This window comes from Ursus maritimus, unplaced genomic scaffold (genome assembly GCF_017311325.1).
Source record: "Ursus maritimus isolate PB19 unplaced genomic scaffold, ASM1731132v1 scaffold_17, whole genome shotgun sequence".
Lineage (NCBI taxonomy): Eukaryota > Metazoa > Chordata > Mammalia > Carnivora > Ursidae > Ursus > Ursus maritimus.
Window position 1 is genome coordinate 59840522 of NW_024424119.1, and position 17126 is coordinate 59857647.

The following is a 17126-nucleotide window of genomic DNA, read 5'->3' on the forward strand; positions in this document are numbered from 1 at the left end:
GCTGGAGAACCACTTGCTTTACTCTGTACTCTGGGGGCAGGGCAAGGGCAGGTGCGTGGGGGGTGCAGGGAAGGCCCGGGGCGCGTCAGCTGCAGCTCTTGGGCAGGCGGTAGACGCCGGCCGCGTAGACGAGCTGCTGGTCGCGCACCTTCTTCTGCAGGAAGCCCTGCAGCTCCTGCAGGTCGATCTCGGCCAGCGCGGGGCCGGTCACCACAAACATACGCAGCATGCTGTAGATACGCTCCAGCGACAGGCTCTCCAGGTTGGTCAGCATGGCCTGGATGTACGTCCAGAACAGCTGCGGGCACAGGGGCCGGGCCGCGGTCAGGCACCACCTGCCTGGCTGCCGCCTCGCCAGAGCTCCCCCCCCCCCCGCCCCGCGCCACCGCACCAGCAGCTCCTCCTCCTTCTGGTCGGCCTGGGAGGCCATGCCCGAGTCGCTCTCCTCGTCACTGTCGATGAGCACCATGCTGTCGCGGTCCTGCGGCCGCTCCTCCTCCACCACGGAGAAGGTCCCGGCGGGCTCCTCCCGCAGCACGCCCTGCTGCAGCCACACGGACATCCGCCGCCGCAGCAGCGCCACGGGCATCTTCACCACCTTGCTCAGCTCCTCCAGGGTCCAGCTGGCTGTGGGGGCGGCCAGCAGCACTGCACACAAGCGCCGAGGCCAAGCCTCCCTGCCTCCCCCGCCTCGTCGGCCCCACCCGGCTGCCCGGAGGTCAGCAGGCCCCCGGTGGGCTGGCATGGGCCCCCGGGGGGCATGGCTGGGGCAGGCCGGCTAGGGGTCAGTGGGCTCACCTTGGTCCTGGAAGTACAGCAAGACCACTGCCTGCACGGGAGTCACGGCCACAGACAGGGTGCGGTCGGCCAGCTCCACATCCATGGTCACCAGGCCCAGGGTGTGCTTCCAGCTGAGGGTCCGCATGGCCTGGGGACAGCCAGAGTCAGCACAGGAGGCCCGGAGGCTCCGCTGCCTGGCGCCAGGTGAGGGGAGGGCTCCCTGACCCGCCCCCACCAGGCCATCAGCAGCAGGAGGAGGACAGGACAGGGGCTCCGGCTCCCACGAGCTCGGTGTAACAGTGAGCACTGAACACGCAGTGAGGGCTGCTGACAGACTCGTGGTCTCCGAGAAACACATCCATATCCTAAGCCCCAGGACCCTGGAGTGTGACCGGAGCTGGAGACAGGGTTGCTGCACGTGGGGCCAGTTAAGATGAGGTCATCTGGAGTACAGGGGGCCCTGACGGAACAGCATCCTCGTGGGGGGGACGGGCAGCATGAGGACAGAGGCAGAAACTGCAGGACGCAGCCACAAGCCAAGAGACACCAAGCAAGGCCTGCGAAACCCCTCCCCTGATGCTGAGGTGGGGGGCAGGACCATCCCACAGCGGTGCTGACACCCCGGTCTCCACGCTGCCCTGCAGAATGGAGAAGCCTGTTTTTGCAGGGAGGACCCTGCTGTGGCACTTTGTTACAGCAGAGCCACAAGAAAGGCATCCATTCTGGTCCCGGTGGGGGGTGCTGCTTAGCAAAGACCAGGAGTGTGGGAGTCCACGTAGCTGGGTGGGGGCAGAGGCTGGGAGCACGTGAGCCACAGTTTATAAAGGCCTGGACTGCCCTGAAGAGACTGTTGGCAGGAACGTGGCCAGGAAAGCCACACTGGTGAGGTGTCAAACTGGAGGACGTGCAACCCCGCCAGGCAGTGGCACAGCCCCGTGTGAGTACGACAGACTGAGGAAGCGCGGGAGTGCGGCCTCACGGTAGCGCGCGAGCCTAAACCATGCAGGGGAGCCGCCGGCACCGCCAGCCTGGACGGGGCTCCCTGTGCGCTCGAGACAGAGCCCAGAGGGCACTAGAGCCGACCGGTAGCCCAGAAGAGCCAGGACAGAGACGGCTGTCCAGGAAGGGGGCGCGTGAGAGTGGACAAGGTTCCGGAGAATTTTACAACAGCCTGCACTGAAAGCGAGAGGGAGCGGGAGCCACGTGAGAGGCTGGCTCTGCGCGCAGGGGTGTGGGGCAGAGGCCTGGCCGGCAGGCTGGAAACACAGCTATGAGGTCACACGAGTTCTTCCACTGGCTCTCGGACTTCCTTGGAGCCTGTGACCCCTTCCTTCCTTTGGAAGTCTTCCTCTTGGAATGCAGACTCGGCCCTACACCTTCCCACAAACGCACTTTGGAAGCAGCAACTCCCTGTCCGCTCTCCCAGGTTCGCAGCTGGAGAGGAACCCAGCCCAGAAGGAGCAGCACGGTCTCGCTCTTCCCCAATTCAGATGCTACTTAGATGCTGAGCTCTGGGGTTGCTGCGAACTTGGGAGTCAGTGCCGGAAGGGTAAAGACTTCTGGGGATGTTGCTTGTGTTTTGCATGTGGAAAGGCCATGAATTCCAGGGGGGCCGGAGGATGGACTGTTGTATGTTGAATTGTGTCCCTCAAAAAGATGCTGAACTCCTACCCCTACTAACTCAGGACGTAAGCTTATTTGGAAATCAGGCCATCACACATTCAATTTGTTCCAATGAGCTCACTCTGGAATAAAGTGAGTCTTCACCCAGTACAGCTGGTGTCCTCTAAGAAGAAATTTGGACAGAGAGAGACACGGGGAAAAATGCCATGCGACAACACAGCCAGAAACTGACTGATGTGGCCAAAAGTCACATGACGCCCGGAGACACCAGAAGCTGGAAGAGGCAGGAAGAACCCTCCTCCGGAGCCTCCAGAGAGAGGGCAGCCCTACGATCCATAAGTCAATTGCGGACTTTTAGCTGCTGGAACTGAGACAATGAATCTGTGCGGTCTTAAGTCCCATCCGTGGTACTTTGTTCCGGCAACCCCAGGACACTGACATAGCCCCTCTGCGCCAAGTGCTAAGAGTCTTTCAACAACCCCTCAGCTCTAAAGGGGGAGACAATAGTGAACCCCACTTTGCAGACAGAAAATGGAAGCAGAACCCACAGCTTGCCCAGGTCACAACCAGTAGAGCAGGAGCCCTCTGGCTCCAAGGCCGTGACCTTACAGCCACCACTCCAGCCGGCAGCGGGCCAGATGCCAGGCCCAGCAGCAGAAAGCACAGGTGAGGGTATTCTGCAGCCTGCGCGACCACCCACACGTGTCCAGCATGATTCTCGGGCCAAGAGTTGCATTGGTGGGAGGCAGAGACACTGTGGCCACAGGCCTGACCTCCAGCACAGTGCGGGGGACTGCCCCTGCCACTCCAGTGTCCAGCTGCAGTTAAGACAAAGCAGGCTGACACGTGGCCACCACGTCAGGTGCATCAGGCCTGAGCAGAAGGACGTGGCTCAGCCATCCCGGGACCCATGGCAAGACCCTGGTGGGAGGTTGTGGGGCCTCTCCTGGCAGTGGCTGCATGTCAACAAGGCAGACAGACGGGGCAGGGAGAAGGCAGTGAGCACACAGATGTCCTCAACCAGGGAGAGGTGGGGTGCACCGTGGGCAGGCTCTAGAGCCAGCACCTCACCACAGTCAGGAGCAGAAACCACAGGGTGGTCCAATAGCCCAGCGGGGCCAGTGACAACCACACAGACCCTCGCAGCCTTGTGCAGTGCTGCCCCCGAATATGGCCCTGCCCTGTTCTGCCTTCCTACTCCAGAATCCCCTGCCTCGCTCCTGCCCTTGCCCGTCTCTGGAAAGGAGCCCTCCTCCTTCCAGAATTAGCTTCCCTGGCCTAGAACAGCAAACTTGGAGAACCCACTGTCCCTCCCACTACCTGGCTCTGCTGCCCTCCCCCAACTCCTCCATACCCCAGCCCACTGGTCTCCCTCCCAGAGCTCCATCCTGAGGGCTCCTCAAGCCCTGGCTGCTGGCTCATCTCTGGAGGTGTTCCAGATGCTCCCAGGGCTCAGGCTTGGCTCCCCAGACACCCACCATACTCCTCCTCTGCTCAGGAACCCAGAGACCCCTCAAGTCCCACAACCCACTTATCAGACCGAATGCCCCAGAACCTGCTTCACCAATCCCCAGAAACCTAGGATGGGCACCCTAGCTCCCCACTCTCTCCAGACACGTCTCCACGGAGCCATCCCTGCAAGGAAGGGTTCTTCATGCCGTCAATCCCTGCCCACACCTGCCATGTGCACTCCCAAACCCGGACCACCCCACACGTCCTACAGCCCTCTCCTCTCTCTCCTCCTGCCCAAGTCCTAGGCCCTCAGGGCTCCAACAGCAGACAGCACAGTCCTGGTCCTCAAGTGCCCTGGGGCCTGGGAAAGCAGCTTCTAGGGAAGCAAGCTGGGCAGTGGCAGAGACAGGGAAGGGTCCTGGAAGTCAAATACCTCATGGGCAATTGGAGATGTCCCAGAGGCAGACACCCACAGAGCAAACACAGCTCCCTGGCGCTCCCTGGGACAAGCCCGGCACCCCAGGCCCTGGTTCTGAGATACCAGAGCGTAGACAGTGGAACAGGAAGCCCAGAAGGGTGGGAGGGCATGAGCAATGCGGCCCCCCTGCTAGTACAGTGTGGGGAAGCACCCACGCGCACACATGCACAGGTTCCTAACGAAACAGAACGTGGGCCGCGCCCTCAGGCCCCAGTGCAGAGGCAGAGGCGTCTGGAGAGCACCGCGGGGCCGGGTCACCCCGGCATCTGCTGCACAACATGGGTGGAAGGGCCGCCTGCCCCCTGGCTCCTGCCACAGGGAAGTGTGGTTGGTACCTTCAGCTTCTCGTACTTCTTGCAGTAGACCTCGAGGGCCTCCCTGATGTCCTCAGGAACCTCTAGCTTCTCGTCCTTGAAGGGCGGCCAGAACTCGCTGGACAGGATGACAGCATAGACCCCAAAAGGCGGCTGCTCCTCTGCGGGCCGCTTCTCGTCCTCCTCACGGATGTTGGCATTGATGCGACGGGAATCTGCCATGTCCTAGGGGAAGAGATGGGTGTCTCCAAGGCCCCAGGACCGGGCTAGGGGAGGCTGGGCCAGGTGGGCAGGGAGCCCTGGGTGCCCACCTTCAGCATGACCTCGCAGAAGTGCATCGGAGCCTCGCCAAAGCGCAGCTTCAGCAGCTCCACGTTGCGGATCTCCCTGGAAAGATCCATCTCTGAGGGGGTGTGGCGCGCCCCCACCCCACAGCAGCTGTAGCAGAGTGCCCGACGCCTCCCAGAGACACGGCACAGGCACCCGCCCCCACGGCTGCAAGGACACCCCCAGGCCAGGAGACCCTGGGCCTGCTCCATCTCAGCGGAGGCCTGGGTGTCCCCGGGCACCTGGCTCCCCAAACTCCTGGGCCGCCCCCCCGCCCCCGCAAGGCCACCCCAGGTCCACGGCTGAGCACAGGCCCCTTCCTGCTTGGCGTCACGAAGCAGGGCACGCAGCGGCCGCTCACGGGCCTCACCGCTCAGGACTGAAGCTGAACTGGTGCAGGAGGCGGTCGGCCAGCAGCGAGCGGTACTCATTGATGAAGAGATCCTTGCTGCCGTAGATGCTGACCAGCAGGCTGATGATGTCCGAGGAGCGCCGCTTGGAGCTGGACTTCCCTGCACGGCGTGGGGGGGGCACTGAGGGAGCACCATCTGTGCCCGGGCGGGGCCCGCCCTGCCAGGCGCGTGAGGCCCAGGCTCAGATCCCAGGGTGCGGGTGGGCTGGGTGGTGCACAGGCTGACGGCCAATCTGCCCTTCTAGCAACCGGGATGGGGACACAGGCCACCAGGGGCCGCTCAAGCCAGCGGAGGTGTTCTAGGCAACGGGCTGGGCTGGGCGTGGATGGCTGACCCCCTCAAGCCTCAGGGCTCGCGCGGAGACAAACTCTAGGCCAGAGCGCCTACCTTACTGGAGCCTCCCCCGCAATCTGGAGCCCGGCAGGGCTGGCGGGCACTGACCTGGGTCAGCATCCACGGGGTCGGGGACCCAGTCCTCGGGCTCGCCAGAGTCATCCTCGCTGTCCTGACCAGTCTCCAGGCTCGCCGGATCTGTCTTGGACAGCTCAACAGCCAAGTCCCCTGTCCCGTCTGAGTCCCCCGTGAGCCCAGCCACGATCTGCCGCACCGTGTCCTCCCGTGTCCTGCCAACGGGAGCACTGTTGGCCCTCACGACACCTCTCCCTGCGCGCCTCACCAGCGTGCACCACCCACCTCACCCGCGGCAGCGAGTGCCCACTGGCTACATGCTTACGTCTACCAGACCTTGTCTTGAAAGAGAATAACGATCACGAAAATAACAAAACCCCACCATTTTCTGAGAACACCAAGGATTCAAATAATAAGACAGAACCGGGGGGACTGGGTGGCTCAGTCGGTGAAGCGTCTGCTTTTGGCTCAGGTCACGATCCCGGGGTCCTGGGATCAAGCCCCGTGTCAGGTTCCCTGCTCAGCCTGGGTGGGGGGTGGTCAGGGGTCTGCTTCTCTCTCTCCCTCTGCCCCTCCCCTGCTGGTGCACGCACGCAGTCTCTCTCTCTCTTGCAAAACAAATAAATCTTAAAGAATAAGACAGAACCAAGACCAGGCCCTTCACAAGCAAAAGGCACGAGACGGGACTCAGGGCAGCTCGGCCCAGCCCCGAGGCTCCGCAGTCCTGAGGCAGCTGTGCCATGGCGCCTGCTCAAACACGTTCTCCGACACACCACCTGACAGTCCTGGTCCTCGTCGTGGGAAAGGCTGAGCCCAGGGTTCCCCCTCCTCCTCCTTAGCCTGGGGGCCTGGCCAGCCAGGCAAAGCTGAGCTGGGGCCTCTCTGGGCTGGGAGGGGACGGGGGCAGGGGTGCACAGTGGGGCCCCAGGGTCTGCACACTGGGCAACAGGTACAGCAGCAGGCACCAGCAAGAGGAAGGGGCCCGGGCCTTGGCCAGGCAAGACAGAGCGTCCCTGGTGTCCCGGGGGCCACCAGGACCCAGGGGGAACTTGGCTGCACACAAGGAGCCAGGAGCCAGGAGCCAAGCGCCCCAAGTCGGAGCCGCGCCCTGGGGCTTGCCTGTGGCGCTCACCTCAGGTAGCGGCGAATGGGCTCACAGGCCACCTCCAGGATGACCATGGACGGGTCTAGCACACGCAGGGCCTTGATGGCGGATATGTAGAGGGTGATGATATCGCATGTGTTCACGCCTACGGCCAGGAGGGAGGGTGGTAGTCCCCACAGCACCCAGGAGTGGTGGTTCCACAAGCAAGCAGCTGCACCCTGGCCAGGTGGGCTTCCGGATGCCACCGTGCCCTCAGTCCCCAGCATACTAGTGTGACACGCAGGAAGCAGCCCCCTCCTCCCCCAACTCTCGGGGGCTTTCCCCAGAACTTTCCACGATCCTAGCCCCCCACTACTGGGTGGTCTGTCTGAAGGGTCGATGCACCCCTCTGCCGCCAGGCCACAGGCCTCACTTCCCGCGCCTCCCTTCAGGGGAGAATGAAGTGGAGTGCCCTGGCCCTCCTAAGGACTGCACAAACCCACTCGCTACACAGGCCCTGGGGCAGGAAGACTGGACTCTCGGGCAGCAGCTTCGGCACCTGGATGGAGGAGGCGCGTCTCCAGGGCAGCCTTGAGGGACAGGAGCAGCTGCTGCCTCTGGTCAGTCCTCTCCAGGCAGTACTTGAGGTCCTCAATGGCTGGCCGGGAGTCCGGGAAGTCTGTAGGAAGAGTGCCAGCCCTTGCAGCGCACACGTGCCGGCATGCACATGCTGTGCATGCAAAAAAGGACACACGTCGGCAGGACCCAGAGCTGAGCAGCCGCACCTCCACTCAGTAACACCGAGAAACACCTGCTAGGTGCTGCAGGTCATCCTTGCGCCCTCCTGTGCCCGCAACCCCCTGTGGTGCAGAAGGACAGAGCAGGGACATGAGACTGAGAGCATGAGTGTGGACACACAGAAGCACTGTCCGCTGCCCTGCCACACCTGCCCTGACCCAGACACTGAGCAGGAGGCAGCCTACGCTGACGGGCCCCGCTCTGCTCAAGACGCCACAGTCCAAGTGCCCCTCACGGCCTGCAAGATCTGCCGGGCAAAGACCCAGGGAAGGTGGGCTACTCCAGTGGGCAGGGGGCCAACCTCGGATGATGCTGAAGAGCTCCTCGATGCGGAGGCTGGCGTAGATTCGGTAGAAGAACCTCTGCACGTGGCAGCGCCAGCGACGCAGTGTGTTGCCAGCCTCAGGGGATGCGGGCCTGGCTGGGCCATCCTGCAGGAATACCTTGCCCAGCCAGCCGACCACCCTCTCGATCCACTGTTGGAAGAGCACAGGTTTGGGGAGGGAAGGAACTGAGCCCCAGCCTGACACGGAGCAGACGCTGGGAGAAGCCACACAGCTACCGACCCTGCAGCTAGCCCTGGGGAGTCCCCAAAGCCCCTGCTCTGGACTAGGAGCACGCTGAAATCAGCAGGATAATAGGCCCGAAGGGGGCACCCCAGGCCTTCCATCAGTGTGCCCCACACCCTAAGAGCATCAGTGCCCAGGCTTATCTCTGGCAACGGTGGCCCTGATGCAGGGCACGGAGACAGTGGTCACCTGTGACTCAATGGACAGACACACCCTGGGGGCCCTGCACCTGACTAGCCACGCGCAGACAGATGTAAGGACCCTCTGAGCACACACGCCTTTATAGGCAACACAGCCACATGGACCCCAGAATGTATACGTTCCCCTACAAATTATAGAGCCACTGATGACACTATCTGGATGCCCTGCCACCTGGGGCAACACAGGTACCCCAGCCAGGCCTCTGGGCTCACACCCATTTGAGACCACTGTTGTACAGACATCTGCTTTGAATCCCCATCACAGCTAATCTGCGTTCTCAGAAGACAGTGGAAGAGTATAGGCAAAAAAACAGGAGCAGGCTGGACAGTACCCTGTGGTTGGACCCAGCACCTCCACAACTCTGGAGAGCCCAGAACAGAGCCCCAGACCATTCCCCCAATAGCATGGGTGCCCTGAGAGCCCTCACTGGGACACCCCAGACCTTGGCACTGCCTCTAGCCAAGTGACTGCACAGACCTCGATGAGCACGTCACGGGCTCTTTCTCGCTGTCACCAGGGCAGGCTGGAAAGGGCCAGCCTTCACCAAGCACCAGGACAGCTTCGACCACCAGCCAGGTCCTAGTTCATCAAAGTCTCCATACTCTTGCTGTTTCTAAAGCCAGGGGGTCAGGTTTGCCAGAAACCTCTTTTTTTTTTTTAAGATTTTATTTATTTATTTGAGAAAGAGAGAGAGCGCATGAGCAGTGGGGAGAGGGAGAAGCAGGCTCCCCGCTGAGCAGGGAACCCGATGCAGGACTCGATCCCAGGACCCTGGGATCATGACCTGAGCTGAAGGCAGACGCTTAACTGACTGAGCCACCCAGGTGCCCCACCAGAAACCTCTTCTACAGCCCCGAGGGACAGGGCCCGAGGGGCTGTCCTTACCTTGTGGAACTCACGCAGGAAGGAGCGCTCATACTCGCCCCGGCAGCGGTCCTCCATCCTCTCCCTGGTCACCTGGTGCAGGGTGGTGGTCACAGCCTCAGCACTGACCCGCTCCAACAGACTGAGCCTGTGTCTGGAGGAGAGCCCTGCCTGTGGAGCACGCAGACCATACTCCTTTCCCCCACACCCAGTGCCCTCAGTAACAAAAGCTTCAAGAAAAAGCTGCTGGGAGGACAGAGACCTGCCCTCCCCAGCTGGCCTTGCTGCCTGGGTTAAGACACTGGCCTTCCCCACGTGAGCAGTGGGTGTGGCTCTCAGGGCCAAAGCCTCTTCTAAACAAGGCTCTGAAACATAGCTAAATATGCCCCGTGAGGACAGATGTCCCCAGGTATGCCTTTCGGTGCAAACCCTGGTCAACAACGGCAAAGGGACTCAAAAGGAAAGGAGAAAGAACATTTCTGTGTATCTTTCATCTGGGATAAACCCAACAGAAGCCATTCAGGGCCTCCTTGCCCCCTGCCGGCAACAGGACCACTCCCTTCCTAACGGCAGAGAGGCTGCTGCTTCACTCAACGGGACAAAATCGTTATAAACAACCACAAAGGACAAAAGGCCCATAAGTCAGAACCTGGCTTTAACAACAAAATCCTTTCCTCTTTAAAAGACTGGAAAGGCAATCTGCTTGCGCAGCATGTTGGCCTAATCCCCAGCTTGTACTGAAAGAATGAAAAAAGCTAAGTCCACTTTTTTGCAACTACAGGGGAGAATCAATGCCATCTCCTTCCTGGAAAACCTACACAAGGCATAGCAGAAATTTACATGGCCCAGGAAATTTGGAATCACCTAGGATCTCAGTGTACGCAAAGCGTGAAACCTAGTGTGAGTAGCAGACACACACCTGTGTCCAGGACAGGAAGTAGAAGTTCACAGCACAGAGATCCTGGGGACCCTCCCTTTGTCATGCCTGCCCCCCCCACCCCCAGCCAGCTCACCAGCTCTCTGAAGAGGCCAGCTGACCCAGGACAGTAATGGGGAGTCAGGAAGAACAGGGGCATGGCCACAGCCACACAGGCGCGAGTACTCACAGGACCTGGCTGAGCTGGTGAAACTGTTCCAGGGCCTGGCGGCACCAGCACTGCTGCTTGTCACTGCCACATCCCGCGCACAGCGGGCTCTGCAGAAGCCGGTAGTACCGCCGCCGGGCATACCTGCTGTCCAATTCCCCCTCCAGTTCCGGGTCTGTGCCCCCTTCCCCCTTCCTCTTACTCTGCATGTACACTCTCAAAAAGCGTCCGTAAAGGCGCTGAATCATCTCCTGAAAGGTTCTGGGAGTGGAAAAGAACAGGACGCCCCGCAACGTGGTGTGGACTTTTTCCCGCAGCCCCTGAGCGCCTGCGCCCATCAGCAAGCCCAGGCGAGTCCACTTCTCCAGCAGCTCTAGACTATGCAGGTAAGGATCCAGACGGCTCTCCAACAGGCCGAAAGCGTCAAGGAGAAGCAGGAGGCACTGAGGCTCGTCTGCATAGTTCTCACGCTGCGAGATGGTATTCCAGAACTCGAGGGAGATGCTGGCCTGCAGGTCGTTCTGCAGCACCTCTACAAACCACTCCTCCAGGACCGAATGCAGACCGTGGCCCCTCAAAACCTCCACCGCCGCCCGCAGCTCCTCCTCCTTCGGCGGCACCGCACCGCTGGTCCGGGAGGACGCCTGGAGTGCAGAAGCCCGTGAGGAGCGAACGCAGAGTGGAGGGGGGAAGGGGGCTGACAGGCGGGGACAAGTGGGGAAAGGAAGGAGCCGAGGAGAAGCCGCGGCCGACGCTAGGGAAGGGCTGCCCGGGGAGCCGAACGAACCCCAGGGTCGGATCCCGGGAACTCCGCGCGGGCCCACTGCCCTCTTCCGGGGTCTCACCAGTCCCAGAGCGGCCGGCGGCACCAGCCCGGTGCTCACGGTGTTCCAGGCCACCAACAGCTCCTGTGTCGGCCCCGGGTCGCCGTCGCGCACCGCCGCCGCCATCTGTGTGCCCCGCTAGCTTCCCAGACCCACTAGGCGCGGCGCGCGACGATGACGCACAGGAGAGGCGCGCGGGGGTGACGTAAGGGAGGGCGCGCTATCGGAAGGCAACGCGCAGGCGCGAGCGGCGATGCGGTAGCGGCGGTTGGAGTGGTCGCGGCCGGAGCGGCGACCATGACCCAGCAGGGCGCGGCGCTGCAGAATTACAACAACGAGCTGGTCAAGTGTGAGCGACCGCGCGGCGGAGTCCGCCGGGCGGGCTGGGAGGGCGCGGGGCTCGCCGGCTTGCGGCCCAGGCGGTAGCGGGCCCGTTGCGCGTGGCCGAGTGGGGTGCACGGTCCGTGCGTGGGGGTCTCGGTTCGGACGGCGCCGGAGGCCGTGCGGGCGTGCCTGGCGCACAGCCGCCGTGCCGCACACACCTGGCGCTAGGAGCCTGCTGAGTGAGCGCCAAGGACGGACGGCTGGAGCGCGCACTGCCTCCCAGGCGCACGCCCGGCGGTCTGGGGCGGGGCTTTTCCCGGACCCTAGAACCCCTGGAAGGTGGCTCGGGTGGAAGGTGGCCGGGCCAGTACTGGGCCCTCCAGCAAGCTTCTCTCCTAGCAGGCGATGGGTTCCAGAGTGGGAGGAGTGCTGCGCTCCTTCCTGCCCTGGGTCCACAGCGCCCGCCCTCCACTCGCCCCCCACCCCAGGCATCGAGGAGTTGTGCCAGAAGCGAGAGGAGTTGGGTCGGCAGATCCAACAGGAGGAGGAAGAGAAGCAGCGCCTGCAGAATGAGGTGAGGCAGCTGACGGAGAAGCTGGCCCGAGTCAATGAGAACTTGGCGCGCAAGATTGCCTCTCGCAACGAGTTTGACCGGACCATCGCGGAGACAGAGGCCGCCTATCTCAAGGTGGGGCTCGTGGCGCCTCGGGGGGCCCAGCATGCCCGCTGGCGGGAGCTAACCTAGCCTGGCTTTCCAGGGTGCGAGGAAGGGGCTTTGGGCTAGACTCAGAGGGGAAGGGGGCCCTCCTGACCTTGTCCGACCCTCCACTAGGGGGCTTCTCCTCAGTGCTTCTGCCCCAGGGGCTGGCGCTGGCATGGTGGGAGGTTCCTGATGGTGGAACGGTAGTAACCAACACACATGTCTGTCTCCAGATCCTGGAGAGTTCGCAGACTCTGCTCAGTGTGCTGAAGAGAGAAGCTGGGAACCTGACCAAGGCCACAGCCTCAGAACAGAAGAGCAGCGGCAAGGACAGCTGACCGACCAGCTGCGGGCGGGAGGGGCCTGCCTCCACTGGGCGGATCAGCGGCTGGGCCTCCAACCATCTCTTGAGCGTCTTTGCTCTTCACGGTAGCAGCTGCCTCCTTTCGCTGTCTCGGGTACCAAGAGGCCATTGCCAAGCTCCACCGACCCCAGGTGATGAGGACAGCCCTGGGTACAGCCCACCAGGTGGGGGTCCTAGCCTTGGACTCACCCAGGATTTGGGGAGGGCAGGCTCTGGGTCACTTCTCAGGGCCTGAGGTCCCCACATCCCCTTGTGCTGCCAGAAAGGCCCTACTCCCTAGTCTCAGCACCATGGCAGTGTGCTCACCTTGGTGCCCAGGCCAGGGGAGTAGATGAGGGGCTGGGGCCCTCCACCTTGGAGCTTGCCCCCGTAGCCTATGACTTCAATAAAGATTGTCTTTGTAAAGATACGTTACTGCCTGGGGTCTCTGTTTTGAGTGGGGGACTGCCAGACATCCCCAGAATCGATATGCGCTCCTGCCCAGCTGTGGTATGGCTCCTCCCTGGGAGAGGAAAGCCTGGATGGACTTTTCCTATAACAAGCCTTACTGGTTTTGAAGACAGAGTTGAGGGTACCCTTGAGCATCTCCTGTGACCTTGTTATCCACCCTTTCTCCCCACCAGAGCTGCTAGCCCCTCTCCCCCAATTCCACTTAGCCTACCCTTCGGGAGGTGGTCTGCCTATTGGTCCTGGTCTGTGCCGTGCCCTATGACCAGCACAAGGCCTGGCCCAAGGAGACGCCCCCTCGGCATGGGGGCAGACAGGGCTGCCCCCCCCCCCCACTCCAGGGTTCTAAACTTGGCTCGGCGCAATGGCTCCATGCTTCTCACCGTCCATGGTCACACCAACCATGCCCACTTCCAGCCTTCCACGCTGCTTGGGCCCAGTCCTCCATCCTGAGTCTTCTCTGGGACCGTCTCTGCTGGCCTGTCAGTCCCTACGAGGGGTCCCTACGGCTACTGCTTGGAGGGGCTAAGTAGGTTTGGGAAGCATATATTGTTTGAGAGGGTCTGGAAGAACCTGGGCCCACCCCACCCAGAAACACACACTAAAAATACTCTCCTTCCCAGGCTTGGCCAAGCAGCGTTTCCCATGGGCTTGACTCCTCAGGAGGGATATACTTGTGTTCTGTGCCTGGACTGTGAACAGTCCCAGCTCCCAGCTCCCCAGCTCCAGCAGGCAGCTCTGCATCTCCTGTTACCGCTTGGGATCTGCTGGGTTTTCCTGCCAGCCACCAGCACCGACCCCAAGGAAGTGGTCAGCCTGTTACAATCTAACTGCAGACTCCTGTGGGTCGGGTAGCTTTCTATGCCAGGCAGGAGGCTCTCCCACCCCCTGCCTGCTCCTTGTCCCCTCAAGTGCTTGGCCTTTAAGTAACAAAGATTCTCCCATCCTGCCAGAGTGACACACCCCAGAGAGCAAGCCCAAACTGCCCCTCCCACCACAGCTCCCACTATGTCAGACCTGGATGGGAGGGGACGGCCCCAAAGGCCAGAAGTGCTCACAGGAAAGTCCCTCTCCCAGACAAGTGGGTGGCTGGGATGGGAAGCAGGGCAACTGGGGCTGTGAGAGTAAACACCTGGACCACCAGGACTGCAATGTGTGGGGGTGCCACACAGAGCCACCCCCATCCCTGGGCACAGATGTCCTAGCCAGGCTCCCACTGTAGCCTCCTCCCCGCAGCCAGGGCCTCAAGGGAGTCCCCCAGCCCCACCCCTGCTCCCTGCTTCTCAGGCCAAGGACCACACAGGAAGGCAAAGGCGGCCTTGTCCAGGGCTATTTATTGAGTCCATCATCAAATGCAAGAAAAGACTTGCCATTCATCACAAAGGGGGTGGGCTGAGGTCTACCGTTGGGGGGTGGGTGGGAACGGCTTGAAGTTCGACAGAGGATAGGCAGCCAAGCTAGCCCTTCACACACATCACACAGGTGCTGGGCATGGTGTCCAGCAGGACCTTGTGCGTCCTCCACAGGCAGTGCCCCCAGATCAGGGCCGAAGAGCAAGACAGCCCCAAGGGAGGCAGGAGCCCCCAGTGTTCTAGGCTCAGGCTGAGCACCAGTACAGTTGTGAGGCCCCAGGAAGGGAGGGTGAGATATGGCAGGGCAGAGCCTGGCAGGGCAGAAGGGGGGTGCAGAACGAAGGCAGGGCTCCTGGGCACTGCCCGACTCCCAGGGCTCAGCCTTGGCCATCCTTGCAGGGCTGGGGTCAGAAATAGAGAGCTGGCTCACTGCGGAAGTCTGAGAGGTCGTTCTGACCGGCAGGGGTGAGCTGAGAGAGAGGGACACAGAGGGAGCTGATGGGCTTCAGCCAGGCGTTAGAGACCCACCCCACCCACCCTGTCCCTTGTCCGCCCTCCTAGGCCCGCCCCTGCTCACCATGACCTCCTTTGGTGCGGGCTCTACCTCACTCGGAGTCTGCTCCAACGTCTGCTCCTGCCATTTATTAAAGGCCACGGAGTGCTTTGGAGTGTAGCTGGACAGGCCTGCGGGCCAAGAGGCACAAGTGTGGACATGCGGCCCAGCTTACCTACTGGGCCACCCATTCCAGCAGGTGGGCACTCACCAGAGCTGCCGTCCGGCAGGCGAGGGCTCTCAGGCCCCACGCTGTTTACAAAAGTGGCTCGGGGCAGGAAGAGCGCAAAGGGCTTCTCCAACACCCCATCTGAGCTGGACTCCTCCTCCTCCTCCTCGTCTTCCTCCTCCGCCTCCTCCTGGGCCTCGGCCTCCTCCTCCTGCACCAGGGAGCTCTCAGGAGGGTACTCAAACGTGGTCTGCAGGCGCTTGTCGTTGAAGGAGATCTTCATCTACGGGCAGGAGGCACATCAGCGGGGCCCTGCTGCCTGGCTGCCGGCAGTCCTGCAGCCCGGCTGAGCTGGGCCCAGTGACCCCCAAGAACACGGTGGAGGTCGTCAGGCCCGGGCAGGTAGCAGAGCATGCCATCAATCCTTCAGGAGCTGAAAGGCAGGGCTGCCCCTCTTCAGAGACAACTCCTTCACTTATACCCTGTAGGCCCAGGCGAGAAGGACCCCAAGAAGATTGGCTCCAGATGCCCACGGCAACCCAGGGCCAGTGTGTCTAAACACCTGCATCCCAGGCCCCACCTATCCACTTCCCACCCCAGGCTTAGGGTCAAGTCATCTCGAGTAATCTACCCCTCCCAGGGACCAGATCGTAGCCAGCAGCAGGAGCCCAAGGTCTCAGGGTCTCCAGAAGCTTCTATGGCAGCTCCCAGGGTTGAAGGAGTGCCTTCACAGGGGAACACTGCCACATTTCCTCCCTAGCAGCTCTGTGGCAGGAGCAGGGTCCAGGTGAACTGTACCTCGGGGGCCAGGCACATACTTGGAGGCCCTACCTTCTCAGCTACCAGCAGCTCCTGTTGGCTGGGGCCTCTCTCCAGGACTGAGTTCACATCTGGGCTCACCAGCCACCTGAATGATGCCCACACAGCTCAGCATGGACCCCCGCTGTTCAGCAAGGACCAGGCACACCCAAGCCCCAGAGTCCACACGCGGTGATAAAGCAGGGTAGCTGGCACATCCAAGCCCCAGGAAGGGGGCACCAAGGGCCATCACCCTGATTTACAGACTGAGTCAGAATAAGAGCAAAGCTGCTCCCCGTGGGGGTTGTGGTGACCCTTTCCTCCCACCCGGACTACCCATCTGGCCCCTGTCCACCCTGCAGGCTGCAGAATTTCATGCCTGAGCAAATGCCCTCCTCTCCCAAAGGCCTCGGAGTCCAGGCCAGGCTGCTGGTTCTGAGAGAAAGTGGGGTCAGGAATGAGCAGGACTGCAGACAGACCCTCGCCCTCCCTGACCCAGGACTCCCCTCCCCACAAGAGCCACAGGCCCACCGGGCTTGCTCAGCCGGGCTCAGCCAGGCCCGGCAGGTTGGTAATGAATACGAGAGCCACCAGCCTGCAGAGGACGGGAGCAGCCCTACGGGAGCTCGAAACATTAAACTCCTGAGCACAGGACGCCAGCAGCCAGCTCAAGTTCCTCCTCCTCCCTTGGAAGGAGCCGGAGTCAGGAGCTGGGCCCCCACTCGAAGAAGCATGGGGCCCAGGGACAGCAGGCCATGGAGGGGCCTCACAGGAAAGCCGGACTTGGAGCCTGGGCAGCAGAGGGACCCCCGGCACTGACCTCGGGGGGCAATGCCAGGCTGAGCCAGTGTCCAGAAACAACAGTGTCCAGTGTCTCCTGTCACCCCACCACGCTCTTCCCACAACCACAGGTGCACACACATGGCCCCACATGGCCCCCCATGGCCGTGGGCATCCCCATCTCAGCATGGCGCACACACAGACATCTGCTGGGCAAATCACAGGCCCACGCCCCATCCTCTTTGTCCCAGCTGGCCGCACATACGAGCAGTCACATGTAAGAGTAGACAGGGGCAGGCCCCCTCAGTCAGCCAAAACCAAGAGCCAAATATCTGCTCCTGTCAGTGGAAGGCGAGATATCCCTCTACCTGCCCTGCCCCCACACAGGCCCGCCCCAGCCCTCCAGCTGCCCCCCCCCC

The 17126-nt window shown here is 62.0% G+C and overlaps 3 protein-coding genes across 3 annotated transcripts in view; 1 reads left to right on the top strand and 2 right to left on the bottom strand.

The window, feature by feature from the left end:
• Window positions 1-2: 2 nt before the first annotated feature.
• Window positions 3-11397, bottom strand: ANAPC2 (anaphase promoting complex subunit 2). Its single transcript, XM_040632260.1, has 13 exons — window positions 11242-11397; window positions 10418-11040; window positions 9333-9465; window positions 7979-8153; window positions 7439-7558; window positions 6928-7045; window positions 5829-6010; window positions 5345-5486; window positions 4959-5034; window positions 4669-4872; window positions 799-928; window positions 392-627; window positions 3-298 (listed from the first exon to the last, which is right to left on the bottom strand). Exons 1-13 carry the CDS (start codon window positions 11344-11346, stop codon window positions 86-88), a joined length of 2457 nt encoding a protein of 818 aa, XP_040488194.1. The 5' UTR covers window positions 11347-11397; the 3' UTR covers window positions 3-85.
• A 16-nt stretch (window positions 11398-11413) lies between these two features.
• Window positions 11414-13017, top strand: SSNA1 (SS nuclear autoantigen 1). Its single transcript, XM_040632261.1, has 3 exons — window positions 11414-11569; window positions 12033-12232; window positions 12478-13017. The coding sequence occupies exons 1-3, from the start codon at window positions 11518-11520 to the stop codon at window positions 12580-12582; spliced, it is 357 nt and encodes a 118-aa protein (XP_040488195.1). The 5' UTR covers window positions 11414-11517; the 3' UTR covers window positions 12583-13017.
• Window positions 13018-14370: 1353 nt separating this feature from the next.
• The window catches only part of TPRN (taperin), an 8381-nt gene continuing 5625 nt past the window's right edge, over window positions 14371-17126 (bottom strand). Inside the window, exons 2-4 of the mRNA XM_008704355.2 lie at window positions 15172-15412; window positions 14985-15091; window positions 14371-14877 (exon numbers count right to left, since the gene is read on the bottom strand). Of these exons, the coding sequence (XP_008702577.2) occupies window positions 14815-14877; window positions 14985-15091; window positions 15172-15412 (411 nt within the window). The 3' untranslated portion in view covers window positions 14371-14814. The remainder of the gene's footprint in view (window positions 14878-14984; window positions 15092-15171; window positions 15413-17126) is intronic.

Excerpts from the sequence above, each read along its gene's own strand:
- ANAPC2 (XM_040632260.1), bottom strand. The coding sequence starts at position 11,346 with ATGGCGGCGGCGGTGCGCGACGGCGACCCGGGGCCGACACAGGAGCTG. Across the intron at positions 11,041-11,241 it reads CGCCGGCCGCTCTGGGACTG|GCGTCCTCCCGGACCAGCGG; the intron begins GTGAGACCCCGG and ends TCTGCACTCCAG. Across the intron at positions 299-391 it reads AGAAGGAGGAGGAGCTGCTG|CTGTTCTGGACGTACATCCA; the intron begins GTGCGGTGGCGC and ends CTGTGCCCGCAG.
- SSNA1 (XM_040632261.1), top strand. The coding sequence starts at position 11,518 with ATGACCCAGCAGGGCGCGGCGCTGCAGAATTACAACAACGAGCTGGTC. Across the intron at positions 11,570-12,032 it reads CAACAACGAGCTGGTCAAGT|GCATCGAGGAGTTGTGCCAG; the intron begins GTGAGCGACCGC and ends CCCCCACCCCAG. Across the intron at positions 12,233-12,477 it reads CAGAGGCCGCCTATCTCAAG|ATCCTGGAGAGTTCGCAGAC; the intron begins GTGGGGCTCGTG and ends GTCTGTCTCCAG.